The sequence below is a fragment of the Molossus molossus genome, unplaced genomic scaffold (assembly GCF_014108415.1).
Source record: "Molossus molossus isolate mMolMol1 unplaced genomic scaffold, mMolMol1.p scaffold_m16_p_22, whole genome shotgun sequence".
In the NCBI taxonomy this organism is placed as follows: Eukaryota; Metazoa; Chordata; class Mammalia; order Chiroptera; family Molossidae; genus Molossus; species Molossus molossus.
Window position 1 is genome coordinate 35,973,244 of NW_023425358.1, and position 27,703 is coordinate 36,000,946.

Here is a 27,703-nt window from a genome sequence, read left to right on the forward strand (position 1 = left end):
TCCCTTCCCTACGTGTCTAAGGTCCAAACTCAAACTGTACCTGACTCCTTGTGAGTGTGAAGATCACTCCTTGAGTGACCCATTCAGAGCAAGCAGTGCCCTCGTTCCCTGGATGGAATTCTTCTGTATGTAGTTCAGCTGGCTTGGTGGGAGGACCGTCTGGCCTTCCGTCTATCCGTCCTTCCTCCCACCCACCCACCCACCCATCCACGCATCCAGCCAGCACCCAAGAAATACTTCCTGTGCATCTGCCGAGGGCCATGTCCCTTGGTGGGCACTGGGGGACTGAGACCCCAGCCTTCCCGTCCCGAAGCGCAGTGCGGGGGAGAGAGAGGGCCGACTTCCTCCTCCACAGCGGCTGCCGGGGCCTTCCCGTGGGCTCGGGGCCTCACCGCACAGGCCACGGGCCTGCCCTGCTCTCTGTAGTGGTACGACCTGGACTCGCTGGAGCAGTTCCCGTTCCCCCTGGAGTATGACGACAACATCACCGCTTTCCAGAAGTTGCTTATTCTGCGCTGTTTCCGGGTGGATCGGGTCTATCGGGCCGTGACCGACTACGTGACTATGACCGTGGGAGAGAAGTAAGTGTGGCGTCTGTGTAGGCTTGGCCCTTTCCGCGGGGCCGTCCCCCCCGGGGCTCAGACGGCAGGGGTGGTCCAGCTCCGCTTGGAGCCTTGCGCGAGAGCCACTCCAGGATGGCAGAGTTCTAGAGAAAGAGAGAGACGTGTGATGTCGTCAGACACGTGCAATTTAGTAACATGCTGTATTGAAGTCAACGTATTAAAATATTATTTCCACATGGGATCACTTGAAAGCAGAGTTTGCATACTGCTTGGTATTAAGGATTTAAAGTCCTGTGTGAATCCATACCTAATGCTCACCTCAGTCGGACCAGCCACACCTCAAGTGCCCGATAGCCACATGTGCCCGGTGGCTGCCGTGTCGGACACCAGCTCCGGACCCTGTGCAGCCAGATGGATAAGCTGGGTGCGGACTTGGAGCTGCCTCCCTGGCCTGCAGGGGTGGGAGGCAGCGAACAGAGCTGGGTGGGGCCTGCCAGGCTAGGGGAGAGGTCACGTGACGCCTGGCGGCTGCCCCGCACCCCTGCTGCCCAATGCCAGGTGGCAGTGGGACCCCCCGACCCTCTGACTCTTCCGAAGAAGCTAGAAATGTAGATTCTCCCAATCCTTGTGTGTTGGCAACTAATTTTATTTTTAAGTCCTCACCTGAGGACATTTTTCCATTTTTCTTCAGACAGAGTGGGAGAGAGGGAGAAAGAAACATTGATGAGAGAGAGATACATTGACTGGTTGCCTCCCGCATGACCCCGACCAGGGCCCGGGATGAACTGCAACCAAGGTACATGCCCTTGACCAGAATCGAACCCGGGACTCATTGGCCCGCGGGCCGACGCTCTAACCTCTGAGCCAAATTGGCCAGGGCAGCAACTAATTGTTTTAAATGTTGAGGTGTGAGCCACTCCGGGTGTGCCTGGGGGCTGTCCCTGTGGAGCCCGTGGCCGGGGCCAGAGGCTGTCCCCGGGGGGGCGGCCCAGGGCCTCCGCTCGGAGTGCCCAGCTCACGGTCTCTGAAAGCCCGCGCAGCTGCTCGAGCTGTGCTGAAGGGACGCGGAGGCCGCGTCACTCCGGAGCCCGCCGTCCAGCGCCCGAGGTGTGCAGACAGGCGGCACAGCGAGCTCGAGACGGGCGGTCCTGGGGGATGGACACGGAGAGGCCACCGGTCAGACGGCCGCCGGGCCTGGAGCTGCCTCGGGAGCCCCTGACTCTGGGAGAACGTGCTCTCCCCAGATACGTGCAGCCCCCGATGGTCAGCTTCGAGGCCATCTTCGAGCAGAGCACCCCGAACTCGCCCATCGTGTTCATCCTGAGCCCCGGCTCCGACCCTGCCAGCGACCTGATGAAACTAGCAGAGCGCTCTGGTTTTGGGGGAAACCGCCTCAAATTCCTCGCCATGGGTCAAGGCCAAGAAAAGGTAGTGTGTCGCAGGAACAGCTCACACTGGGTGAGCCCGCCCGTGAGGGAGGGGCAGCGCCTGGTTTTAAGCCGGCAGGGCTGCTCCACCCCGGCTCCGGGTGCGGCGTCTGCGGAGCTGTGAGCAAGGCTGGCGCACGGCAGCGATGAGGGCGGTGTGGTTCTGGGTCCAGCCTTCCCGGTTGGCTGCCCGGCTGTGCGGGCCAGTGCGTGCTGTTCTTCTCAAAGCCCTTCCACCCAGTCACCTCCTACCCCTGCAGCACCCCCAGTGTGGGGCAGGGAAGCAGCCCAGGACCAGAGGCGACAGTGTTGGAGAAGCTGGAGCTCTTTGGGCCAAGGAGGCCATTGAGGGAGGCTAAGATGCTCCCTGTCTTCCAGGCCGTGACCAGCCCAGTGCACAGAGGGCCCTGAGGGAATCCAAAGTGTGTTCCTTCCCAGGCTCCCCTGCAGCTCCTGGGTCTCCAGCTTCGGCTGGGGAGGGCCCTCGCTGACGGGGGCTGGAGCGGGTCTCTGGGGCGCGGGCTGGCGGGCACCAGGACACAGCCCTCCCTTCTTCCCGGCAGCTGGCTCTGCAGCAGCTGGAGACTGCGGTGGCTCGTGGGCAGTGGCTGATGCTGCAGAACTGCCATCTCCTGGTCAAGTGGCTGAAGGACCTGGAGAAGTCCCTGGAGAGGATCACCAAGCCCCACCCAGACTTCCGCCTGTGGCTCACCACGGACCCCACCAAGGGCTTCCCCATCGGGATTCTGCAGAAGTCCTTGAAGGTCTGCTTCCGGACGAACACTGCACACCCACAGCCCAGTTCCTCGGCTCACTACCGTTTGCCGCGTGTGCGTGTGTGTGTGCGTGTTTGCAGACAAACCCAGGATGTGGTGAGACCTCCAGACACCCTCCCAGTTCTGTGCCTCCCTCCCCCTTCAGAGATAAGCACTGCCCCAAACTGGGGGACCGTCATCGGTGGCAGTAACGCCCCAGCCCGGCCCCACCACTTCGTGTGCGCCGACTGCGTTCAGCAGACAGACCGTCTCCACTGCAGCCCCCAGCCCTGCTCTGTGCAGAGGTTTGCAGGGCTTCAGAGGGAGTGGAGGGGCCCTCTCCGGGCCGTGCGCAGAGCCCGTGGCAGAGCTTCTGAGCAGAGCACCCGGGTCCTTAGGCCCTGAACCAGGGACGGTCGCTACTCGGGGACGAAGACGGCCTCGGAAAGGTGGAGGGAAGCCAGGGTCCCCCTTTGCGTACTCTTCAGAGCTGGCTGCAGCCTGCGGCCCCACCACCATCTGCCTCCCCTCTGCAGGTGGTCACAGAGCCGCCCAACGGGCTGAAGCTCAACATGAGGGCGACGTACTTCAAGATCTCCAACGAAATGCTGGACCGGTGCCCTCACCCCGCCTTCAAGCCCCTGGTCTACGTGCTGGCCTTCTTCCACGCCGTGGTGCAGGAGAGGAGGAAGTTCGGGAAGATCGGGTGGAACGTGTCCTACGACTTCAACGAGTCCGACTTCCAGGTGCGCGCGGCCGCTGCCTCTCCCAGGAACGCCGCCCCCGCCCGTGCTCCCAAGTCCACGTCTCACAGGAGTCGGAGCGTCAGTCTCCGTGGGCTTGCCGACCGCTGAGCCTGTTCCTCCCCTCTGAAGGTCTGCATGGAAATTTTGAACACGTACTTGACCAAAGCCTTCCAGCAAAGTGACCCTCGGATCCCGTGGGGCAGCCTCAAGTACCTGATTGGAGAGGTAGGAGGGCTGCGGGGTGCCCGGTGCCGGACGACTCCCCTCTTGCTCCTCCCGCCCGTCATCCCGGGGCCCAGTGTCTTTGTCCTCAGCGAGCCCCATCCACGTGGGGGTTCTGGGTCCACTGCCGAGGCCCGTGCTCTCTGAGAGGCAGCTGTGCCCGCCTGGCCGCGCCTTGGGCCTGTCGCGGAGCCTGGCTCCTGTTCGGTGGGTGTGAGTGTCCACACCAGAGACCGAGACTTGCACAGGCCTCATGGGACGGCTGTCCCTGCGGCCTGCACGCCGTTGCAGAGACGGAAGTGGCTGCTGGCGTCCTGCTCTGCTGCTTCCTTGATACGAAGTCTCTGGCTCCCGCTCTCTGTACCTCCAGGTCATGTACGGAGGGCGGGCCATCGACAGCTTCGACCGGCGCATCCTGACCATCTACATGGACGAGTACCTGGGAGACTTCATCTTCGACACCTTCCAGCCCTTCCACTTCTTCCACAACAGCGAGGTGGACTACAGGATCCCCTCTGGCGACGTGAAGGAGAGATTCGTTGGTGAGCTCCTTTGACGTCCCCAAGTCTCGTCTAAGGGGGCCCACACTGCTCAGCTGCCCTGCTTCCCGGTTGGCTGGAGGGCTCTCCTGTCTCCTCGCCGGGGCTCCTTGGCTGGCGGGTGGTCTGTCCCGGGCTCATCCGGCCTCAGAGCGGATGGGGTTTGTTCGGGCCTCCCGTCCTGGAGTGAGGCACACACGTCTGGAAGGACGAAGCGGCCCCACGAAGCCCACTAGCCGTTCTCATAGCGGATGGACACAGAGCTGGCCGGGCCCTGGTGCGCAATTCTAGTGAAAACATGGCCCTGAGCCCTGGAAACTAGTCTGCGTGTGCAGAGTGGAGGGCAGCGTGCTGTGTGACCTGCCTGCTGCCTGTGATTGCAGAAGCCATCGAGGCCCTCCCCCTGGCCAACACACCTGAGGTGTTCGGTCTTCATTCCAACGCCGAGATCGGCTATTATACTCAGGCCGCTCGGGACATCTGGGTGCACCTGCTGGAGCTGCAGCCTCAGACAGGTGAGGTCCCCTGGGAGGGCGAAGTGAGGGCTGACGGTGTCAGTGCAGGTGCTGGTGTTGGCCCCTGGAGTTTCCAGTTGGTGACGCCTTTCCAAACGCCAGAAGGCCCAGGGTGCCCCCGTCCCACGCTCGGGTGCCTGCTTTCCTAACAAGGGTCCTGCTCTTAGGCGAATCGAGCAGTGGCATCAGCCGAGATGACTACATTGGCCAGGTGGCCATGGACATAGAAAACAAAATGCCCAAGGTCTTTGACTTGGACCTGGTCCGGAAGCACCTGGGGATGGGCATCTCCCCCACGTCGGTGGTGCTCCTGCAGGAGCTGGAGCGCTTCAACAAGCTCGTCGTCCGCATGTCCCGCTCTCTGGCCGAGCTGCAGAAGGTGAGTGTTCCCGCCACGCAGGTGCCCGCCTGACGTGGAGCCTGGCTTGCTGACCGGCCTGCCTCTTGGTCTGCCACAGGCCTTGGCTGGAGAGGTTGGAATGAGCAGCGAGTTGGACGATGTCGCCAAGGCTCTGTTCATCGGGCAGATCCCGAACATCTGGAGGAAGCTCGCGCCTGACACCCTCAAGTCCCTCGGAAACTGGATGCTCTACTTCCTGCGGCGGTTCGCCCAGTACACGTCGTGGGTAAGGCGAGCCCCGGGCCGGCGCGGTCTGGCCCCGCAGCGGAGGGTTGGCTCTGGGAACGGCCTCTGACTCTGAGCGCATCTGCGTCTTCCCTCCTCTCCTGCTTTGCTTTCGGGACCAGCATCCTGTGCGCAGCTCGGTCTGCGCAGTGAGTCTCGGCCGCTCTTCCATCTCAGCCCTCTAGACCCACCTCATTCTTCCCGGGCTTCTCCACCCTACAGGCGCCCGTGTCCTTCCCACTTGGGGACGGCTAGGGGGCTGCCATTGGGTTTCCCGTCTGTCCTTTGCTGGCACAAGCGACAGCCCCCAGGGTACGTGTCTGGGCTCACATGAGCATGCTCCGTGGGTGCATTTCTGCGGGAAGCCGGATCTGTGTGCATTTTGCATTCTGACAGCCCTCGTCTGGAGGAGCTGAGGCAGAGCAGATGGGGTTGGTGACCCTCACTGTGCACAGCACTGTGTTCTTGATGGTCTGAACCTTCCCTCCCCGATCGGTAAACATGACACGTAACTGTCTGGTGTGCATGTCTTCGCTTATGGTGAGGCCTGGTGCATTTTACATTTCGTGTGACTTTATGTTTTTATAACCCTCACCCAAGGATATTTTTTCCCCATTTATCTTCAGATAGAGTAGGAGGGAGAGATAGAGGGGGAGAGAGAGAGACACCGACTGACTGCCTCCCGCATGACCCCGACCAGGGCCGGGGACGACCTGCAACCGAGGTACGTGCCCTTGACCGGAACTGAACCCGCGACTCTTTGGGCTCGTGTTACTTTTTCTGTGAATTGTCTTTTTGTGTTTTGGTTTCGTTTTTATTGAGTTCTCCATCTTTTAAAGTTGATTTTTACGAGTGCTTTCTTTGCATGTCAAGGAAACCGGTGCTGTGCCGGCCAGCGTGTCCCAAGCCTGACCGCGTGTCCCAGCCTGCTGTTCCCAAATGGTCACCAGTTGTCCCAAGCCCATCTTCCTGCCACTAACGCGAGCTACGTCTTTTTTTCCCCCCCCTTTATTGATTTTTAGGGAGAGGGAGAGAGAGAGAGACATTGATGAGAGAGAACGTCGACTGGCCGCCTCCTGCACGCCCCCCACTGGGGATCGGGCCCACAGCCTGGGCATGTGCCCTGACTGGGAACTGAACCAGTGACCTCTTGGTGCAGGGTCAGCACTCAGCCACTGAGCCACACCGGCCAGGCGGCGAACTACTCCTTTGACATGAACTCAGTGTCTGGTCAGCTTTGACGCGGACACTGGATGGCAGCTGCCACCCTCCCCTCCAGGTCACCGAGGGTGAGCCCAGCGTGATGTGGCTCTCAGGGCTGCACGTCCCGGAGTCCTACCTCACGGCCCTGGTGCAGGCCACCTGCCGGAGGAACAGCTGGCCCCTGGACCGCTCCACCTTGTTCACGCTAGTGACCAAGTTCCAAGATGCAGATGAAGTGACCGAGCGGGCAGGACAGGGTACGGTGAGCCCTCATGGGTCCACAGCCTCTCATGTAGGGCCCCCACCCGCCCAAGCCACCCCGATTCCAAGGGAGGGGAGCATCGTGAGAGCTGAGTGCCAGGCCATTCCCAAGTCACGGGCTGCACATGGGCTGCGTCTGTGCTCCGTCCACGTCCTGACACCTCCGAAGGGGAGCATGTTTCTCACTATTTTCTCCTGAGACATGGGTGATGTCAGGGAGACCTGAACCGGGCTCACTGGGCTCGTTTGTCTGAAACGGGTTCCTGGGACAGAATCGGATCTTTCAGAGAGCTGGGTCCCCAGTGGCCTCCCTGGAAACCCCGAGGGCCCAGGGCCTGGGAGCAGAGAGGGTGGGCTAGATGGGAACCATTAGATCGGGCTCTAGCGCAGTGCGCTGTCCACACCGGTCGCCGACTGCAGACTGCGGCGGGCCGCCGCCCAGGGGGGTGCCGTCTGTGAGCGCAGGCGCCCTCTTGAGCTCTGAGGGGTTCACGGAGGAGGTTCCGGGACCGCGGCTTGTCCGACATGTCCGCCTGCGAGAGCCGTGGGCAGCAGAATGGCTCTCTGGCTCCTCCAGGCTGCTTCGTGTCAGGCCTGTACCTGGAAGGTGCTGGCTGGGACCTAGAGAGAGGCTGCCTCACCAAGAGCAAGCCCAAGGTGCTGGTTGTCGACCTGCCGGTCCTGAAGATCATCCCCATTGAAGCCCACCGCCTCAAGCTGCAGGTGAGGGCCGCCCATTTCCTGCCCTTCGGCTGCAGTTACCCGAGCTTAACCTTCCGGGGGCGGGGGAGCCACGAGGCATAGTGCCAGCGCGGTGTCACTGCCCAGGAAAATGCACGACACCCGTGAGCATAGACTGCAGGTGGCATGTTCAAGGTCAGGAGCTGGGGTCCAGGCAGCCACAGGAGACCCTCCTGGCTTCTCGTGAGAGTTCTCGGGCAGTGCTTGCGCCCTAGTGCACCTGGTGTGAGCAGCACGCCTCGCTCTGCTTTGAAGCAGTGTGCCCACGCCGAGGCAGCGGAGGGCCCCGCACAGCCACCTGCAGAGCCTGGGCCACGCTCTGCTTGGACAGCCTTGGGGAGGCCGCTGCTCTGAGCACTGAGCCGAGGCTCCACCCACCCCGCTCCGTGGGGGGCCGCTCCTCTGCATGGGACTTCTCACCTGCCTCCCCTTTGCAGAACACCTTCCGGACGCCCGTCTACACCACCTCCACCAGAAGGAATGCCATGGGGGTCGGCTTGGTGTTTGAAGCCGACCTCTTCACCACGAAGCACATTTCTCACTGGGTGCTGCAAGGGGTGTGCCTCACCCTGAATTCTGACTGACCCTCCGGAGAAGGGCTCGTGAGGAGCAGTCAAGCCTCCTGTCATTTCTCGGGGCCTCTCGAGAGGCAGGAGGGGCTGATCCCCTTTCATTTGAAATCAGCCATTTTTACCTTGTTCAGTGTCAGCTAACCTGCATGGTTTTGTTTTTGAAGCTATGTTTTAAGAAGTCAAAAAAAGTAAATTCTAAAGGGCAGCATTTTAGGATGTTGAGTTTTTCTTCTTCTAGAGGAGATACTAGATTAAGCAGAAGTGCCTGGCATGGCACTGGCCCAAGTAGGAATGCTAATGGAAAATTTCAAAGGTGCGGATTTGATAACCTAGGTCTGATTCCGCAGATGCCTCTTGGGGCAAGAGCTGTGTCCTGAGGTGTGGGCAGAAGCCTGGGCTGCCGGCTGGGTCAGGCAGAGCCCCCTTCCCTGGGCTGCCGGTGCTGGGCACAGAACCGAGGTGGTGCCCCCATCACCCAGAGACACCTTCTCCTGCCAGAACCCCCTGGCCCCTTTTCTGTCTCTGTTGCACCGCCCCCCCCCCCCCAATTCCTGCATGAGCTGCTGCCCCGCCCTGCCCGGGCCTGTGTGGGGCTGTGTGGACTCAGCCTGCAGGCCCGGGGCTGCTGGGCGTCCCTCCCTCTGCACAGCAGGGCCCAGCCTGGAGCCCTGGCCAGGCCTGACTAGAGGCGAGGGTGGCTCACTCTGCGAGGGAGGGCCGGGCACAGCAGAGGTGGCTTTGCAGAGCCTCAGAGCCGCAGAGTGCTCCAAGGGGCAGCTCTGGGCAGTGGGGAGGACAGGGGACTCCTCTTCTCGGAAGTGACCCCCACACCCACTCACAGCCGTGCTCCTGGGCGAGCCCACTGTCTGGGTGAGAACCCAGCAGGTATGAGGAGGCCCCGCTGTCTTCCCCTCCCTCAGCTGGTTTAATAAAGACACGGAGCAGAAAGGAGGCAGGTTTAGAAAATAAAGTTTGTTGGGATCTTGAACATTTTGGATAAAACTAACAAAAAATAGGAACACACATTCAGGTTGTGGCGACTCGAGAACGTCATCTTATTTAGTTCCTGTGACACACACCTGCTCTTCAGGCGCCCTGGGAGGCTGTCAGGAGGTCATGGGTCTGGGGGCGGGGTGCCTTGGAGGTGTGCTATCTGATCTCAGCAACATGGTGCGCGGTGGGTGAGAAGCCGGCCCTCCGCACGCAGGTGCTGGGCCGAGCGGCAGTGAGCAGGTGCCTGCAGCAGGGACAGCTCTGGAGTGAGGCGGCCTGGGCGGGAGGGGCGGAGTCTCGGCAGGTCTGAAAAAAATTTGGCATGAAAACAAAAAAAGAGGTGTGGATGGATGATTTTTTCTAGTGTTGATCACAGTGCATGGACAGCTGAGGGTGAGGGCTGCCCGGCAGGCTCACACGGTTCTGTCCGTCCCCGAGTTCTTCCTGACAACCTTGCCTCCGTTCACCTGGTCAACTGCCAGCGTCTCCACCTCGGGCTGGGCCTGCGGCTGGGCGGCGTGGTGGATGCGGTGCGCCACGCCCACGTGGACCTTGTGCTGCTTCTCGCGGGCTGGGCCGTGCTGCTCGCCCGAGGTGCGGTCGGAAGCGATGGGGGGGATGACCAGGGGCCTCTCCTTGATGAGGTGGACCTCGGCCGACTCCCTGGCCAGCAGGAAAGGGGTGGGGTCCGGCATGGCATCCACCGGCTCCCGCAGCAGGAGTTTCCGGCTCTCGGCCCCAAATCTGTAGACCTCATCAAATTCGGGGTGCAGGGGGGCGGAGAGGCTCTTTTTCATGCGGCGGCGCGGCGTTTCAGGCAGCTTGTCCCTGGGCGGGGCGGGCTTGTAGCCAGCCAGCACGGGGCTCCCGGAGGGGCTGCCGTCCGAGGTCCCGCTGGAGCTGAGGAGCTTCCTCTTGGCGGCGTGCAGCTGGGCGGTCAGGTAGGCGACGGTGCCCGCGCGCTGCTCCAGCTCGCCCGCCAGCATGTTCAGCTTGTGGCTCTTCACCTTCAGCTCCTCCAGGTACCTCTTCTCCCGCTCCTTGACGGTGTGCTCCAGCACCGTGACCGCCGCGTTCTTCTGCTCCAGCTCCCGCAGCAGCTCCTCGTGCTCCTGCTCCTTGGCTCTCAGCTGAGCTTCCAGCTCCTGGCACCTCCTCTGCAGCTCGCTGCTGCTGGAAGGCGCGTCCCCTGGAACAAGCACAGGGCGTGGAGGGCCCGCCGGAGGCAGGGAGGGTCCACCCGTGTCCCCAGAGCTGCGGGTGGGCTGTGCGCGCACGTGCAGCAGGGATTTTCACCCTGGAGGCCAGAGGCCCCTCCGGGGCCACCTGCGAGGCTCTCACACCCACCACCTCCACCAGCCCCCCGCCACTGACCAGGGCGGAGAGGTGAGGCGTGGCCTTGGGACTTAGGGCTGAGATGGAGTAGCCGGGGCCAGGAGGGCACAGGACGTGAGGATGCCCTGCGCTCTGTGGCTCGGATGGCAGGGGTGTGGGCTGGGGGTCTGACTGGAGGTGCCTTGTTCTGAATCCCTGGAGGCCCAGTTTCTGGCCCCAGCACTGCAGGGTGGGGTGGGCTCCTGGCTTCCTTCCTCTGCAGGGAGACCTGAGGGCGGGCTCTGCTTCCCAGGCACCGCCTCCACCACAGCAGACACCCGTCTTGGCTCCTGGAAAGCGCACTTAGGAGACTGAACTCCGAGGAAAACAGGGCAGGCCCGGCGCTTGGCCGTGCGGAGCCACGGAGATGGCACGAGGCTGGCAGCACGAGCAAGGCTGTGCGCACGGAGCCCTCTGGAGGCGCGTGCGGACTCTGCACCCTGCACCCACCCTGTCGGGGAGCAGCCTGTCTGACAGGCCTCAGGCCGATACCACTGGGGTCCTGAGGATTCTGGCCGAGGGGAAGCATTTCTGGGACTGGCGTTAAGGCAGATGCTCAAGGACATTCGGGAGCTACCCCGTGACCGACAATCCCTCAACCGTACTTGGCGAGCACAGCTCTGCGGGGGGCCCTGCCCCTCTCCCTCTGTGTAAATCACGGTTCTCAGGTACGGAGGGAGCACGGACTCACTGCAGAAACTCAGAGCCTCCAGATACGTGTCAATCAGGAGAAAGGAGACAGGCATTCCTCGTGCCCCATGACCCCTCGGGACACCCCCGGGTGCAAACCCCCCTCCACCGCTTCTCGGAGCTCTGGCCACACGGTCAGCTCTTCAGGGCACGTGTGTGCTCCCAAGCGTGTGACCGTGAGAAGCGGCAGCGGCAGCGGCAGGAGGCGAGCGTCACCCACTTTCCGGGACAGAGTTCTTACCTGTCTGTTCCGAACTTTTGAGTGTCAGCTCGTATGTTAAATCTGAAAAGCAAGCGACAGACGTTAATTCTGTGTGGTCACAGGGCACATAAAAACTTGTTCAGCTCTGAGAATGCACAACTGATCGCCGGCGAGTCCTGCCGGTCAGCTCAGGGTCAGAGGCGAGCGTAAGGGCGGGAGCTACTGGCGCCCTGTCCTTCCAGGGTCCGCGGGGCCCTCCTTCCCCAGGACACTCCCACCTAGTGAGCAGCCTGCTCTGCTACGTTACGCTTTGTCACTGGTTCCAAGACGCACTCTGACCACTGCGTCTCGATCTGAGTGCAGTGCGCAGGAGCTGGCTGTGCAGCAGGGATGCGGCCCGCAGCGGCCCCCACGGTGATGGGCTGCCCTCGCTGCCCTGGAGACAGGTGTGCTCTGCAGGCCCTCCCCAAGGCGGCGGCCCAGGCACCTGTGCAGCGTTGCTGCAGCCGCCGGATCTCGGCGTGCAGGCCGGAGAGTGTGCTGGCGTGCTCCCGCTGCAGCAGCAGGAGGTTCTTCTGCGCGCTGTGCAGCTGGTTCTCCAGGTGTGTAGTGGCCATGCTGACGAGCAGGTGACCTGCGGGAAACACAGAGCCTGGTCACTGTCCCCGACAGCGAGAGACTGGGACGCTTTGCCCCTGGGGTCTCGGGCAGCGGTTCCAGGGCTCCCTGACTCCAAATCCTAGCCTCTCCACAGGCCAACTCTCTTGCACAGGCTGTGACCAGACCACTCCCCAAAGACTCCCCTGACTAGGTGAGCACCAACTCCCCTCCCCCAGGAAAACCGGGCGCTGGGACATGAGTGAACACGTCCTTGAAATGGTGTCTAGCAAAGCAAGTGAGGGGAGGAAGTGAGTGGGACTCAGACCTCACAGAGCTGAGTCCCCAGGTCCTTTTTGGGAACAGACTCATCTGTCCCCAAACCCTGCTCCATCCCATCCCTCGGGCCTTGGGCTCTGCCTTCACTGGGACTGAAGAAATGCAGCGCGGTCCATCGGGCTCTGGAGAGCTGCCGGAGTGGCCCAAGCTGCCCGGACATGCAGTGCGGTCCATCGGGCTCTGGAGCGCTGCCGGAGTGGCCCAAGCTGCCCCGGAAATGCAGTGCGGTCCATCGGGCTCTGGAGAGCTGCCAGAGTGACCCAAGCTGCCCAGACATGCAGTGTGGTCCATCGGGCTCTGGAGCGCTGCCGGAGTGGCCCAAGCTGCCCGGAAACGCAGCGGTGGAGAGGGGGCTCTTTTACAGATGGCTCCTGCAGGTGCAGAGCCTTGGCCTGCACTTCTCCCGTCTGTTGTGCCAGGGCCCTCGCCACAGGAGACGGCTTCTCAAAAGGTTCCCAGCACATGGCACACTGGCGGGACAGCTCTGGGGACGACACCCAGGCGGGCACCACACAGGGGCGCACCAATCACTCGTTAATGGAAGATCAATGACATTTACACCCCACTCTGGAGCTAAGAACAGTTCACACTGCAACCTCCACACACACTCCCAGCTTGACTGCCGCTGTGTGCCAAGCCCTGCTCAGTGCGGGCACAGAGGCCGAGGCGCTGCGAGCACAGCACCAGGAGCACGGGGCCTCTGCCGAAGCCTCTGCCCCAGCTCCCTGCTGCTCCGCAGGCGCCCGCGCAAAGCACACGCGGCACCGCGACTGCGGGCGGCCTCCTCCAGGGCTCAGGGCACGGGGAGGTGCCCTCACCTGCTGCGCCTCCGCCACAGGGCAGGACGGGAGAAATGTCACCCGGCAGCCGGGACCCTGTCCCAGCTACCTGGCATCAACTCCTATTCGTACCAAATTTAAATGTGATTGAAATAGGTTATCTGCATTCTGATGCTGAAAGGTCACCGTCAAGCCCACAGAAATGTCCTCGGGCCCTGGACACTCCATGGCCACGCTGGCCTCGGGAAGCAGCAGCCTGGGAGCAGGGGCGTGTGGTTCCTCAGCGTGCGGAGCCGGGGGTGGGCTCTGAGGGTTCTGGCCCCTGGATCCTCTCACTCGTGCTGGGCTCCCTCCCACACTCAGCGTGGGCTTCAAGGGCCAGGGCAGATGCCATCCGAGCAGGCCTCCCTCGGCTGCTGGAGTCTCTTCAGGCCCGAGGACACGACCCACACCTCCAAGGGGTCCCTAATCACTAAATTATTTTCTCGTCGGCTCCAAGCTCAGCAGTGTCCCTGACTTCCCGAGGACACAGCAGCTGCCACTTAGAAGGTGATGCTTCATGTCTCGCCCTTAGCTGCCAGGGGGTCACTGCGAGACGGGGCTCCCGGGCTGAGGGAGGCCGCAGAGCCCTCGGGCGGGGGTGCGCAGACGCAGACCTCTGGAGGGGGGACGCGCTGTCCCGACCTCCTCTGAAAGGGTCAGCGTGATGGATGACGGCAGACGTGGGCGCTCTGCTCTGGCTGGATGATGCCTCCTGCCTGAGGGGCCCTCGCCCGTCTCAGCTGCGTGTCGCCCGGTAACGGAGGGCGAGCCACAGAGCACGGTCGCCAAGCACCGCACTGGGTCACGGGCTGTCTGGATGGCAGCACTGTCGGGAGGCACAAGTTTTCCTCCTAAGCATCGCTGGGAGCCCTCAGCAATTTTAATTACTTGTTCAGCCGAAGGCCCTCTCCTCCCCTGGGACACACTGCCCAAGGCTGCAGACCCGGGCCTCTGTGACTGGCATCTCCAGGGCCCACCACCGCGGCGGCCAGAGGGCCGGCCCACACTCAAGATGCACGCAGCTCACCAGGTTTTCTCCCCAAAGAACTCCAGCGGAAGGAAGGGGGCGGGCTCTCAGAGGGGACCCACTGAACAGGTGACCTTGATTACGACTCACGTTCAGCCACAGACACGTTTTCTCCCTGTGGTGAACCCATCGGTATCGCATTCTGTTCGTTTACTGTTCGCTCCGTGCGTTCACACATCAATGCCAGAAAGCCGTCCACTCCAGGCTCTCCGCGACGGCTCCTGGGCGGGGAGGCCCAGGCCCATCTCCCAGGGATAACGTGCCGTCCACTCCAGGCTCTCCGCGACGGCTCCTGGGCGGGGAGGCCCAGGCCCATCTCCCAGGGATAACGTGCCGTCCACTCCAGGCTCTCCGCGACGGCTCCTGGGCGGGGAGGCCCAGGCCCATCTCCCAGGGGTAACGTGCCGTCCACTCCAGGCTCTCAGCGACGGCTCCTGGGCGGGGAGGCCCAGGCCCATCTCCCAGGGATAACGTGCCGTCCACTCCAGGCTCTCAGCGACGGCTCCTGGGCGGGGAGGCCCAGGCCCATCTCCCAGGGATAACGTGCTGTCCACTCCAGGCTCTCAGCGACGGCTCCTGGGCGGGGAGGCCCAGGCCCATCTCCCAGGGATAACGTGCTTTTTGTGAAGGCTCTCGGACACGGGCTGACCTCGCGAGTCAGCCTGGTGGTAGCGCGCGGACAAGTGGCCTGCCAGGAACTCAAGTCCAGTTCTCACCCTAACTGGAAAGTAATGTTCTTTCCTGCCTCTCAGGGCATTAACGTGCAGATGTGACATCACACTCTTACCTGGGGCCTCTCCACTGTGCGAGCTAGTGCTCGCCATCGCCCACGCTGTGCGTCCTCACTGCCCCACCCCCAGGAAAAGCAGGGCACGTAAAGCAGAAGCCCTGTCTGAGCCCGGCGGCTCCTCCTGCCCACAGGCTCGGGTGGGGAGCTCCAGGGCTGGGGTGGCTTTCAGTTTGGGGCAGAAATCCAGGGGTATCCCATGATGCCTACGTCCAGTCTTGAATGCTCTGTGACGGGCAGCGAGCCCGGTACACGGCAACGGCCTCTTAGCCTGGGAAGGGAGCACAGCGTCCCCCGGCCCACCGCCCCTGCACTCCAGGGACACGGTCCGCCACGGAAAGGACACTGCTTCCCATCAGTGCAGCCACGAGACCGCGAATCTCGCTCTAAGACCAGCAAGGTTTCCCAGTACTCGGGTGAGGGCAGGACCCCTGGGCCAGCCAGAGCCGTCATAAGGCAGCGCAGCTACTGCAGGGTGAGGGCGACGTGCCCGGCACTGCGGTGTCCGCGTCCTCCAGATCCGCAGGGCCCAGCCCTCCTCTCCCAGGCCGGCTGACCGGAGACCTCGGGGCTGAGTCAGCAGTGAGGCTGTCCTGGCTGCCAGAACGACGGTGGGGTCACAGCGGGGAGGAAGCCGAGCCAGACCCCTCGCCTCCCTTTCTGAACACATACCTTTTGTTTCCCTGAACGTCTCCCAATCGTATGCACAGGACTGGCCCACATTTTCATCTTCAAACACAGCTCTGACCATGTCACAGCGTCTTGGGGTCCAGCCCCGCATGCCCAGAGGCCCTGCCTGGTGGGCTGGCCCCCTTCGCCCGTGTGCTCCGTCCACCCTGCTGTCCTCGCACCCTGGCGCCTGTCCCCCCAGGTGGCCTTTGCACACCTCGTTCCCGTCTGGAATGCTCCTGGCCACCCCCACGCCGGCCCTGGCCCAGTTAACTGCCCTTCTTCCTGCGCATCGGAACCCATGCGCGGCTCAGGCTTCAGATAATCTTCCCCGGCGTCCCGCCGCTGCCTCGTGGGGCTCAACCAGAATCACACTGCGTAGCGAGAAGCCCGTAGCAGCAGCAGCAGCCGCCGGGACGTGACCTCACCCCAGTTTCTCGACGTGCAGACGCAGTCTGAGCGCCTCCGGACGGCGTTTCCTAGGCTCAGCAGCTCTGGTGGGAAGGCTCTCCCCACTTCGAACGGGAAGGTCCCTGTTCCAGGCGAACGCAGACTTTGCTCCACACCAAACCCGTGGAAACAGCGGTAGTTTTAGTGTCTGGGAACGGCACACAGCACTCAGCGTGCCGAGAGTGGGTCACGAGCTACTCTGGATTCCCGTCTCGAATAGGTTACGGCCGTGAGCTCCCACGCCGCCGAGTCAGCGCAGCGAGCGCCTGCTGGCCCCTCGGGCGCCTCTGCACCGTCCGGCCCAGCGGCCCAGCCCTCAGGCGCAGCCTCTCAGCCTCTGTGCACAAAGCCCCCTGTGGCTTTCCACGGGGACTTCCCATGCTGCTGGGGTGGCCCACAGCCGAAGCACTGCCAACGAGAAGATGATGGCCGGCAGGGGAGGAAGGCCGGGGCGTGGTGGTGGACAGAGAGGACTCTCGCAGGGAGACGGTTTTCCCAGCAGAGTCAGACTCAGAAAATGCTGCGCATGGAAGTCTTCAAATCAGCTACGCAGACACCCCTTTATGTCAGGATAAGAAATGCAGGCCCACAATGGATGTGCTGAACACAGTGGAGTAAGACAGAGCAGAACAGACACGCTCTTGAGGTGTTAGACTGGGGTTCAGTCGGAATGCCACATGTCACCTAAATCGCGACATCTAACTCTCAGGGCTGTTTTAAAGTGTTAAATGCAATCACTGATGTGTCTGCATATAGTAAGTGCTCAATAAATGTTAGCTATATTATTTTATGTGACTATTGGTCAACAAGTCACATACATATACCTCCAATGTGTTTACTCAGTCATACACTAGGGCCTTTCCTGAATATCATCTAAGTGTGGACATGAACTAGCAAATATAGTCCAGTTACTTCCAAAGAAGGAGACACAAAGGCAAACGGAAGTGTTTTCTGCAGGCCCGGATCTTCCATTCCACCGCCGAGGACCAGGCGGGGAAGCAAGAGGAGCCCGTCAGAGCAAGGTGCCCGGAGGGGCGGCAGAACCTCCTGTTCTGAAACCATCTGTACGGCTTCACAAGCAGCGAGACACAGCCCGCGGCTAACGAGGCCATCCGTTCCCAGTCTGAGATCCCACTTTTAGAAGAAAGAAAACGCACTGTCTCTGAAAATGAGCACTGAAGTTATTCTGAATTCACAACAATCCTGGTTAAGGAAACTTTCAACTTGTAGGACACCACAATTTCTCTTTGCACATATATTTAAAAAATTCAACTATGAAGCTATTTGAGAATCCCCAGTAATCAGGCACTAAGAAAAAGGGCATCATTTCAAGAAAGGGTAAGCATTCAACAATCAGCACAGATACATTTTAGTAAAAATAATGAACACTGCCCTGGCTGGTTTGGCTCAGCGGTTGGAGCATCGGCCTGCGGACCAGAGAGTCCCAGGTTCGGTTCCCGCTAGGCCCTAGCAGCTAGGGGCACGTACCAAAAATAAATAAATAAGTAAATAAAGATAAAAATAAATAACACCATTTACAAAGTGGGATATCATATCTTTGTATATATAAGTAGACTTAAAAGTCTAGAAGGATCTACAGCAAAGTGTTAAAAGCATTTATCTCTAGATGGTAAATTGTGGGTGATATCTTCCTTTTTAAAAATTCTATTTTGGTATGACCTAAAGCTTCTGGAATGTTGAACATATATTAGTTCATAGTCAGGAGAAAATTATAAAAAATGATTTCTTGCAAAAAAGATAAATCACTGTCCACTAGCACAGTGGCGCCCCACGTTTAATCATTGTCCAGGGGAGTCTTAGGTTGCTAGGGTTGTGATCACCAAGTTCACCAGAGCCAAGAAGAATGAGCAGGAAGGTAATTTTTACAAAAGTAACAATTTAGTGTTCCTAAGAAATGTGTAAAACGACATGATGCGCCCGAGTGACTCCTGTAATTCTCTGACATCATCCATCACAACTCCAGGCCCAGCAACCATGCTTTGGGCTGGCGGCCATTTCCCCCGGAAGAACGCGCAGCGCGATGTCGGGGTGCTCACAGATGTGACTAGGGCCTGGCCATTAGATGTGGAACGCGACCCTCGGCAGTCTGGGAAGCGGGTGGCCACTGGAGGCCCGCACGATGGCTTTGCTAACCGCGTTTCTCTGCAGCCTGACCATCTCAGACTACGAGCTTCTCTGTGGCTTCCATTAAAAACTGTGTCAAGTGTCTGCACACTGGTGGAGGGGGCTCAGCGCTTCCACGTGAACTTGTCCTGGGAAGAAAGCACGTCTGTGCTTCCCGCTGTCTAAGAGTCGGGGGCTGTGCGGGCCGAGGTGGGCAGTGCCTGAGCTGCCTGGTCTGGAGTCACACGGTGCCTCTGGGAGAACCCTGGAAGGCGGGGTGACATGAGCACCAGCATGCCCACACCCGTGGCAGACCCCCGGACACAGGAACACCGGCTCCCTGGCTCCTGACCAGGAGGGCTGCTGTCCGAGCATAAGGCCAGTACAGAGTCAGCTCCACACTTTCTATTTCAGAGGAAGTCTTAGATGCTCCTTCCAGGGCCGCTGGGGTTGTGGTGGCTCTGCTCAGCCCTTCCCGCTCTCCCTTCCTCCTCCTGACCTTTCCTGGGCAGCACCCCATAGCCTCATTTCATGAGCTAGAACTGAAAACATTTACAACTAAACAGGCCATCTGTGAACTTCTCACAAGCTTGCCATTTACCAAGATGATCTCAGCCAACGATTCCGGGACGTGAACCTCACAGCTCTCCACACAAATGGTTCTACTTGGCGGTCTCTCCCTTTAGGCGGAGGGACAAGCAGGTCATCTCCGAGCAGCGCTTCCATCCCCCCCCCCCCGACTGTGACCGTGCAGAGGTTCACGTCCCTGGTTCAGTACAGGAGATGCTTCGTAAACCCAGTGCTTGATGCCCGCCGTCTACACTGTGCTTCCCAGGCTGGAAACGTCTCACGTGCGGCAAGGCCTCTGCACAGCTGGCCGAAAACATGAACCTTCAACTGACTGAACTGATAGGGCTTCTTTTATCCATTCTGTGGGCCTAATTATTGTGTAGGTTTCAAGGGAAGAATTGTATTGCTAACTGAAGTTCTATACACTTTAACTTAGCTGTACTTGATTACTTACAAAAAAAGTAAAACCGTCCATTGTTTCCCCCGCGCTAATAGAACATGTTTAGAGACACCCTTCTTGGTGTCTGAGGCGCTCTCCCTGCAGAGGAAAGAGTTCATCCTTGTGTGGCATGGGCCCACACTCAGGAGAGTTCACACAGGGGGGACATTCGAGACCTCTGAAAGTATTAAAACAGCCCAACAACAGTCCACCCAGAGACTGAAGTCACCATGACTAGGCATTAATTTGGTAATTATATACCCACTGGCGATAATATTTGTTTTCGTTGGACATTTATATCTATGAAACAACAGCTTGCGTACCAATATTTTTAAAAAGGAGATAAACTCACTCTTTGAAGAAAGCATTTACCTAGATCTTCATGTCCTATAACTGTGTTTGGACAGTGTCAGCATGTCCACCTAAGGCTGCTTGGCCCTTTGACCTTCCATCTAGTGACCTGACAGTCCCGACGACGACGATTCACCTGTTTCCACTCCCCTTCCTCGACTCCGTGCTGCGCAGTGTCCTGGGCACCGCTCACTGATGACATTTCAGGCTGACTCTCCACTCATGCTTCTTTATGATGTCAGGGAAGGAGAGAACTCCCACAACCCTGCATTCTCTTCCATGAATCAGACGTTCAGTTCCAGGGGAGGAGAAAAACTCTGCACAGAATCCCAGTAAGACGAAGATGGAAGATGCAGACTGTTTCAGAGCTTGCCATGGCAACCAGATTGGACCGAATCCAATAAATGAGCCATTAGTACGGTAACCCAGCAGAAAGAAAGGAAAACAACGAAGAGGAAAATAGTAGGACAAATGTATCTCATACATTATCTGTCAGCTGTGGGAAGCGAGCAGAAGAAACTGGGCAAACTGAATGGCTGTATTTTATACTCAGGATTTTTCCAAGAATGAGATGCAGTTCAGCGTTTCTTACTGTCCTTGACCTCGCACAGGGTCACTGCTTTTCATCTGAGCTTCTGTCCTTCCGTCTGTGCCTGGACTTCCGTTTTCCTCTTGCGTGTGATCTCAATTTTTCCAAAGTGGGATTAATTATAACCCTTGGTGACACACTCTTTCAGGGCCCACTTTTATTTAGATGCTTTTAACAATAAGCGCCCGATGTACCCACAGGCTGGGCACTCAGGCATTTTGGTTTAGAGGGCCCCGACCGCCCAGGTGAAGTCCCACATTCTCAGGCTGTGTGTTTCAGCTGCTGCTGGTTGGTCCAATTCTGGTGAAGTTCCTTGGTCAGTCGGGAGCCTGCGGAATTTGTTTTTCCTCCCAGTTCTCCTAATGGGCAGGACAGTCACCTGGGGCCTCAGGAGGCAGCCGCTTTTCTCGCTGTTTGTGAGAGTGTGGGGAGAGGTTTCGATCTCAGTGGGACAGCGCAGGGTGTCCCCGTGACGCCTTTCGGCTGGTGCCGCCCTGCCTCCCGTCACCGCTGCAGGGTGCTAACGGCGATGGTGTGGGGTGACCGCCTCTCCCAGCTCTCAGCTCCGCCCTGACACAGCCTTTGGTTCAGTCTAAGGCATCAAGAAAATACTCAAAGGCCCTTTTCAATCACGAGGAGCTGGAAATTGTTCATAAAAGTAGTAATTGTGCCTATTATTACCAAGTGCTGATGCGCCAAGCTCACAGACGATCAGCTGGTTTGAAACGATCACACAGGATAGGTTCGGTTACACCCGTGTTTGGAGGAACTAGAGCTCAGGGGAGGAAGACGCCTGCCCAAGTGTACAAGCACCACGTATACAAGCTCAACGCACATCTGCCTCCGAAGGCCGGGGCCGCCCTGGCCGCTTTGGCTCAGCGGTTGGAGCTTCGGCCTGCGGACCAGAGTCCCGGGTGCGGTTCCCGCTAGGAGCCGCTGCCTCGGCCCTCCCCGTGTGCGCTCGGTCCCAGACTGCGTTGTGGGAGCCAGGTCTCACGGCGCTCCGGAGGAGGGTGTCGCTGTGCTTCACTGTGCATTCGGCAGCGCTCTGTGCCAGTGCGGCTGTCAGCGCAGTCATGCCGCTGCTGACACCGGTACAGCTGCCGCTGACCACTCGTCCCTGCGCGAGGTCCTCATCTCAGCAACCCTCACGAGAGCACGATGTGACGGGGACGGACTGTCCCCTCAGCTTTACGTCCTGGGAAACTGAGGTACAGGGAGCTTAGATGACTTGCCTCATTGCGATCACACACAAACTCGGTCTCTTCCTGGTGCTGTGTAGCTCCCTCTTTTTTTTGTTGTTGTTGTTGTTTTTTTTTATCCTCACCCGAGGACATTTTTCCATTTTTTGTTCAGGTAGAGTGAGAGGGAGAGAGAGGAACAGAGAGAGAGAGAGAAACATCGACGTGAAAGGAACACATCGAGTGGCTGCCACCCGCACGACCGACCAGGGCCGGGGACAAACTGCAACCGAGGTACGTGCCCTTAGCGGGAACCGAACCTGGGTCTCTCAGGACCGCAGGCCGACGCTCTAACCGCTGAGCCAAACTGGCCAGGGCATCTCCCTCTTTTTTTAAAGGAGGGAGAAAGGGTGCTAACACAGGCCTACATTTAAAATTTTTTTTCCTTTATTGTTTTAGAGAGAGAGGAAGGGAGAGGGAGGGAGAGACAGAAAAATCGACGAGAGAACATCGACTAGCTGCCTCCTGCATGCCCCCCACTGGGGATCGGGCCCACAACCTGGGCATGGGTCCTGACTGGGAATCAAACCCGTGACCTCTTGGTGCATAGTTGATGCACGCTCAACCACTGAGCCACACCAGCCAGGCCTGGGCTACATTTTTAATCAGAAACAAATCTAATGTTTGGCTCCGAATTTTAGCTGAATCTTTAGACATCTAGTGACAAGACTTTACCAAGGTGTGACCTCCTCCACTAATCGCCGCCTGGATGACAGTGGGCTGCAGAGATGCCCTGCACCCACCGTGAGCCACAGCGACATGGCAGGCCGGGCCTGCTCCTTGTTGACGAGGCAACGCCGGGCAAGGCCTGTGTAACTCCTGTGCCTTGCCTGCGCCGTGGGAAAACAGTGCCGACGTTATTAGGGCTGTTGGGAAGATTGCGTCTCTGAAGAGGCGCTACCCAACAGAACCTAGTGCGACGATGGAGTGTCCTGTCTCTGCTGTCCAGTAAAGTAGCCTCTAGCCCATGAGCTGGCCTCACTGAGCACTTGAGTTGTAGCTAGAGTTCTGAGAAACAAAATTTTATTTGAATTAATCATAATTTTAGTCACCCCACATGGCTAGAGACTGCCGCACTGGGCGGCGCAGCTCTGGAGCGCGTGCAACACCCGAGACCTGCGCGCTGCTGTTACGGGCTCCCACGTGGAGAGCCTCCCGGACACACGGGTGCGGAGTCTTTGGTAGCCTGTTCTCACTTTGCAAGAATAACTTGACTTTGTTCTAATTGCCATCATGGTCACACCAGCCTGTCTACCGTCTTCATGGCAGTTTTCACTACCTGAAGCTAGGTCACTTGTCTACCTTTCTCGCGTTACGGGAAGGTGAACTCCGCCAGCACAAGGGCCCTGAGTGCCCTGCTCTCTCACCAGCACCCAGAAGGACGAATGCCTCCCTCCAGCAACTAGGGCTGGTCCTCTAGGAAAGGTTCCCTCTAGTTGAGAATGAGTGGCGATCTCACCCCCCCTGCTCTGACGCCCCCGCCCCCCGCAGACAGCCCGGGTGGTGTGGGGAGCGTGGGAGCTCGGAAGTCGTTCTCTGATTGCCGAGAATGGGGTGGAGGCGGAGCGCACTGGGCCGTGCCCGCCTTCGGGGTGCTCGCAGGTGAAAAGGTCTGCCCTGCACATAAGAATGAGATCGTTTAATTCCCGTGGGAAGGAGACAGTGGCCTGCAGGACATTCTGCGGAGTTTGTGGCATACGGGACCTGCCTGGGTGCAGCCCACACCTGGAAGCTGTTTGTCAGGAGCTGACCATGTCCCTTCTGAGGGCTGAGCGGTGGCACTGCACCCTGGCCTGGCTGTGTCGCATGGAGCCCAAGGCCTCAGTTCTCGCTTCAGGGACTTTTCGGGGGAGGCCAGAGACCCAGGAATTCCGGGGACGCTCAGGTGGAGCTTTGAGGAGGTGCTTCTTGGTCCGTGATGAAACGAGAAGAGCAAGGACTATCCAGCGACTCTTCCGCAGAGCTAATTTCATTCAACCTGAAGAATTCTTTATTTTCATTTTAGAATTTTCCAACTAAAAAACCACACTGTTCCTGAAGTCTAAAGGCCTGGGAACCACTCACACCACCGAGAGATTCCAGCGACGGCCACGAACGTCACGTCATCGCCGAGTCTGTGTTTCGTCCTCTGATGTTACAAGGCCAGTGCGACAGGCCGGGCAAGCAGTCCTCCGTTCAGAGGTGCACCTCGAGGAGAAGGACCAAACCAGCTTGTGCTCCCAGGGGCCCGCTGTGCACCCCGGCCTCTCCACCCTACAGTGCACACGGCGACACGAGACTTGGCTACAGAGCCCAGAGACAGCAGGGTGTCACGGGCCCTCGTGAGGTGTGTGACTCCACAGGCCACCCGTGCATCACGGCGCCCGGTGACAGTGCTTCCTCTAGCACAGGAATGTCCTGTCATCGAGGGGGGAGAGGGGACCACAGGTCCCAGAAGCCTCCTCTGTGCCAGAATGATGGGGACACGGACCTGCCTCCAGGGACTTACACCGCCTCCTACTGGAGACAGCCTGGTCAACAACGGCGAGCTTCAGCCTGGAGCATTTGGCTGATGGGAAGAACCCTGGAAAGGCAGGAACCGGTTCCCTCTTCTCCTACAGCTACAGAAGTGCAGACACTTCACACCTCACAGTACTCTGATAGAGCGCAGCTGGGGGAACCACGAACGTACCCACCTTCGTCTGCTCTCCAGTGTGGGGACCTGTGCAAAATATACTCCTGTTTCTGCAGAACAAAGCCTTGGGGACACCTGCGGATTGTGGCGAGGAGCTGGACCACGTACCCTTCACCCTCCAAAAGGCTGCTTCCTGACTGGCCGCCTTACTTGAAAATTGGCTGTCCTGGTCACAATAGTCCCAGTAGCAACTCTGATTTTTCTTTTCCCTGACAAAATAAGTACTTGTAAGGGTTTCTTGTTTTGGTTGGCTAGAAGAACTCAATATTCTTACCCTTTCCCTTCACGCATCAAGTATAAATAAGAATGTACTTCTTGTCCAAACTCAGCGCGAGTGTCTGCGTCTAACTGAAGTGATCACACTCGGACTCAGTGGAGCGACAACGCACACAAGCATCGGCTGGACCCACGTGCCAGAGACCAGCAGAGAGGAACTAGTCCTAAAAGCGTTCCTAAAACTTAAGTACTTAATTCCGAAAAACCGTCTCTAACTTCTTCCTGAAGCGATCGTGTGCAGAGAGCATTTACTGGGAACTGCTGGCTCCTGGGCCACAGACAGCATCCTGCTGCCCTACCCCCACCCCCACACACATACTGTGACTGACGGTGGCCTAACCTTGTTCTGACCCACAGACCGTTCCGAGTGTTGGGAAGTTATCATTCCCAGGGCTGGCTTAGCACAAACAGGACACATCTTTTTCTTTAAACCCGAAGCCCCTATTCACTAATCTTTCCAGTGCCCAGCAACACTCTCCCCAGCTCTGTTCACCTTCAGCTGTTGACAAATCCGAACACCACGCAGACCTGCTGCAGAAAGTCCAGTGCAACTTCCCGGAGGTGGCCATGACTGCACTTTCGGCTATGAAATTTGAGTCATGTTTGAGTGAGGAAATAAACAGAAGCTAAAATGCAGAGTAAGCGTAAGAGGCAGCCTTTAATCAGTATCTTTAAAGAAGTATTCCAGCTAAGAAACAAATCTATTCACCTTCACAACCTGCTGACTCCTCAAAGAATGACTGACATCATTCCGTTTTTAAGAGCTTTTAAAAAGACTCCTCTGTTCGCCTCCATAGCAAAGGGCATGCTTCCTCTTGACTGAATGTTTACTATAGAAAACAAAAGCCACAGGAAGAAATACAAATCACGTGTAATTGAAAAGAGTCTTTTAAAGCAAAACACTGATGTGTGAGCACTTTATTACCTGTGAAGCCCCATACACATGCAAAGTGGGATCAGAAACCTCTCCGACCCCAGGCTGGCCTCTACCCAGTGAAGTTCTTCCCAGGGTTCAGGTAGGTGTCTGAGAATGTTCCGTCCACAACTGCAGAAGCCGGAGTAAGAAATGAAGAAGAACCACAGTGCCCTCCAATCCAGTTCCAGCGGAACTCCGAGTCACCGCTTGGAAGGCTTCCCCTCAGCCCGTGGTGCCTCCCAGAGCCATCCTGCCCCGCGGGAACCGGCTTATCCGGAAACGCCACAGGGAAACAGCAGCCCCTTCTTCCCACGGCTGGAGGTTCTCATAAGCAACTTTTGCTCTCACGTCAAAGTGAAGTCTGTCTTCCTATAAGCACCACTTGTCCCCTTCTGTGCTCTGAAATTGCTCTAAATACATAGAATCCCTTCGCTGCCCGTCAGACCCTGAACACTTGGAGACAGGCAGGACGCGGTCACTTCCCTGCTCAGACTTTTCTGCAGCTTTCGACATCAGAGCTGGAGGTGCGAAAGTCAGTGCCACTGCTCCATCTGCCTAGCCAGGCCAGGCGGTCTGAGCCAGGCGTCACTGCACCTCCGAGTGGGAGGCACACGGGGCACCCAGCAACTGCCTTTAAAGTATGTAATTGGGTAGATACTCATCATATCTTAATTAATAAACATGTGTGTCCACTATGCATTAGGAACTTTAAATGGCTGACCTTACTCCAGATAGTAAGAAAAAGGCCCGTGTCTTTCTTGCCAGAAATATGAGAAAAGGCTCTGTAATATAAAAACAGCTATTTCTTGAGAGAATGAACACGGTGTGGTTGCAGAGGCACTCCACCAGGCAAGGGATGGCGCAGATAAGACGATTTTAACCAACGACAGAGTGAAGAACCCAAATGATCTTCTATAGCAATAAAGTAACTCATTTGTTTTTTAAGATAATATCTAGTTTCCAAGAAACTTGTTTGTTAGATTGATGTATTTACATGTGCTACAGTAAAAATGTGATAGATAAGTGTTCTGTACTGTCAGTTTTAAATATAATGAAACTAAATTTACTAAGTATGACATGATGCAGGAGAATAAAAAAAACTATTAAGATTTTTCAGTACCGTGTATGTATACGTAAACACACGTATATATCATAAGCCCTAAAACCTTTCAAAAATATTTCACCCAAGTTGAACATTTAGCCAAAAGAGATACATAAATTAAAAACAAAATCTTTGGAGGTAAAAAACAAAACAAAACAAAACAACCTTCACATGTTAGCATCTTTTTCCTTAAAATTCAATGGCAAGAAAATGCAGGCGAATTCTTGACTGTGCACACACACACACACACACACACAAATTAATGAAACAATCACAATGGTCTTTAAATACATTTTGAACTTAAAAGTCTTAAAAACCGGCAATTCTTGAACGCCCTTACAGGTAGGTTTCTGGAAATGCGTAACATCAAGTATTACAGCCCTGGTAGCTTGTGTTTCGTTATAGGACCTACACTACAGAGCACGATTCTAGTATTTTCCCTTAGGCCATGTCATTTCCATTCCTGGAACAGATCCCACTGCTAACTATTAAAGCTTGACATTAAGACAGGCCGGCATGAACGCCTAAGTTGGATAAACCAGAGCGGTAACTCCCTGGAGCCCGCAGCAGCTCCGGGGCCGGCCTGGAGCTCGGCCGCAGGTCGGCACTGCGCTCGGTTTCGCGAATCACAAACGAGCCGTTATTTAGGGTACACCGCAGCCCCCCTGCCAGCTGGAAAGGGCAGGAAGGTAGAGCACTCACGTCCAGGGCCTTATCGGAGAAGGTCTCTAACGTCCCCCGGGTGCGAACGCGCATCTGAAAAGGCGCGGCGGAGGCAGACAAAGCAGGGCCGGGCCGGGCCGGCGCGCCCGGTGCACCTGCAATGCGGATCCTCACCCGGCCGGCCCGCCCGCCCCGCGGGAGCGGCGCCGGCCCGGCCTCTCCCGCCCCATCCGATTGGCTTGGGCGCGCGGCGCGGCCGGTCCGCAGCCTGGACCGGAGCCCGGGCCAGCGCTCCCCGCGCCCCGGAGCCCGCCGGACGACCCTGCAGGCGGCCGCGCGGGGGGCGCTGCGCAGCGCTTTGGCCCCCTTCCCGGCACCTCGCCGGCCCCCCGAGTTGTCTGCGTAGGGGACACCCTCCCCCCCGCGCCCCGCGGCTGGGACGCGGGACCCTTCCCATCTCCGGGAATCCCCGTCCCGACAGGTGCCCCGCCGCCGCCGCAGAGCCTCCCGCAGGTACCGCCAGGTGAGCGGGGCTGGACTCGGACTCGGCCCACCTCGGGCCCCGCTCACCTGCGGGCGCGGCCGTCGCGGTCCTCCAGGCGGCTGCCCCCTCGCGCGGTCCTGCGGGCGGGCGGCGGCG

At 58.4% G+C, this 27,703-nt stretch overlaps 2 protein-coding genes across 3 annotated transcripts in view; one reads left to right on the plus strand and one right to left on the minus strand.

The window, feature by feature from the left end:
- DNAH10 (dynein axonemal heavy chain 10) overlaps positions 1–8,194 on the plus strand; it is a 117,466-nt gene extending 109,272 nt beyond the window's left edge. For both annotated transcript variants that reach the window (XM_036276565.1, XM_036276567.1), the window contains 12 exons: positions 427–581; positions 1,808–1,991; positions 2,554–2,754; positions 3,282–3,491; positions 3,621–3,716; positions 4,084–4,255; positions 4,636–4,767; positions 4,935–5,146; positions 5,226–5,393; positions 6,672–6,852; positions 7,434–7,579; positions 8,035–8,194. In XM_036276565.1, the coding sequence (XP_036132458.1) occupies positions 427–581; positions 1,808–1,991; positions 2,554–2,754; positions 3,282–3,491; positions 3,621–3,716; positions 4,084–4,255; positions 4,636–4,767; positions 4,935–5,146; positions 5,226–5,393; positions 6,672–6,852; positions 7,434–7,579; positions 8,035–8,181 (2,004 nt within the window). In that variant the 3' untranslated portion in view covers positions 8,182–8,194. The remainder of the gene's footprint in view (positions 1–426; positions 582–1,807; positions 1,992–2,553; positions 2,755–3,281; positions 3,492–3,620; positions 3,717–4,083; positions 4,256–4,635; positions 4,768–4,934; positions 5,147–5,225; positions 5,394–6,671; positions 6,853–7,433; positions 7,580–8,034) is intronic.
- Positions 8,195–9,151: 957 nt separating this feature from the next.
- CCDC92 (coiled-coil domain containing 92) lies at positions 9,152–27,683 on the minus strand. Its single transcript, XM_036276918.1, has 4 exons — positions 27,634–27,683; positions 11,916–12,062; positions 11,468–11,509; positions 9,152–10,351 (listed from the first exon to the last, which is right to left on the minus strand). Exons 2-4 carry the CDS (start codon positions 12,043–12,045, stop codon positions 9,576–9,578), a joined length of 948 nt encoding a protein of 315 aa, XP_036132811.1. The 5' UTR covers positions 12,046–12,062; positions 27,634–27,683; the 3' UTR covers positions 9,152–9,575.
- Between the last annotated feature and the right edge of the window lie 20 nt (positions 27,684–27,703).

What these genes read in the sequence shown, in the direction of transcription:
- CCDC92 (XM_036276918.1), bottom strand. Translation starts at nt 12,045, where the DNA reads ATGGCCACTACACACCTGGAGAACCAGCTGCACAGCGCGCAGAAGAAC. An exon ending in GCTGCAGCAACGCTGCACAG is followed by an intron (nt 11,510 to 11,915) that starts GTGCCTGGGCCG and finishes CTTGCTTTTCAG; the next exon opens with ATTTAACATACGAGCTGACA. An exon ending in CAAAAGTTCGGAACAGACAG is followed by an intron (nt 10,352 to 11,467) that starts GTAAGAACTCTG and finishes TGCTTGTTCCAG; the next exon opens with GGGACGCGCCTTCCAGCAGC.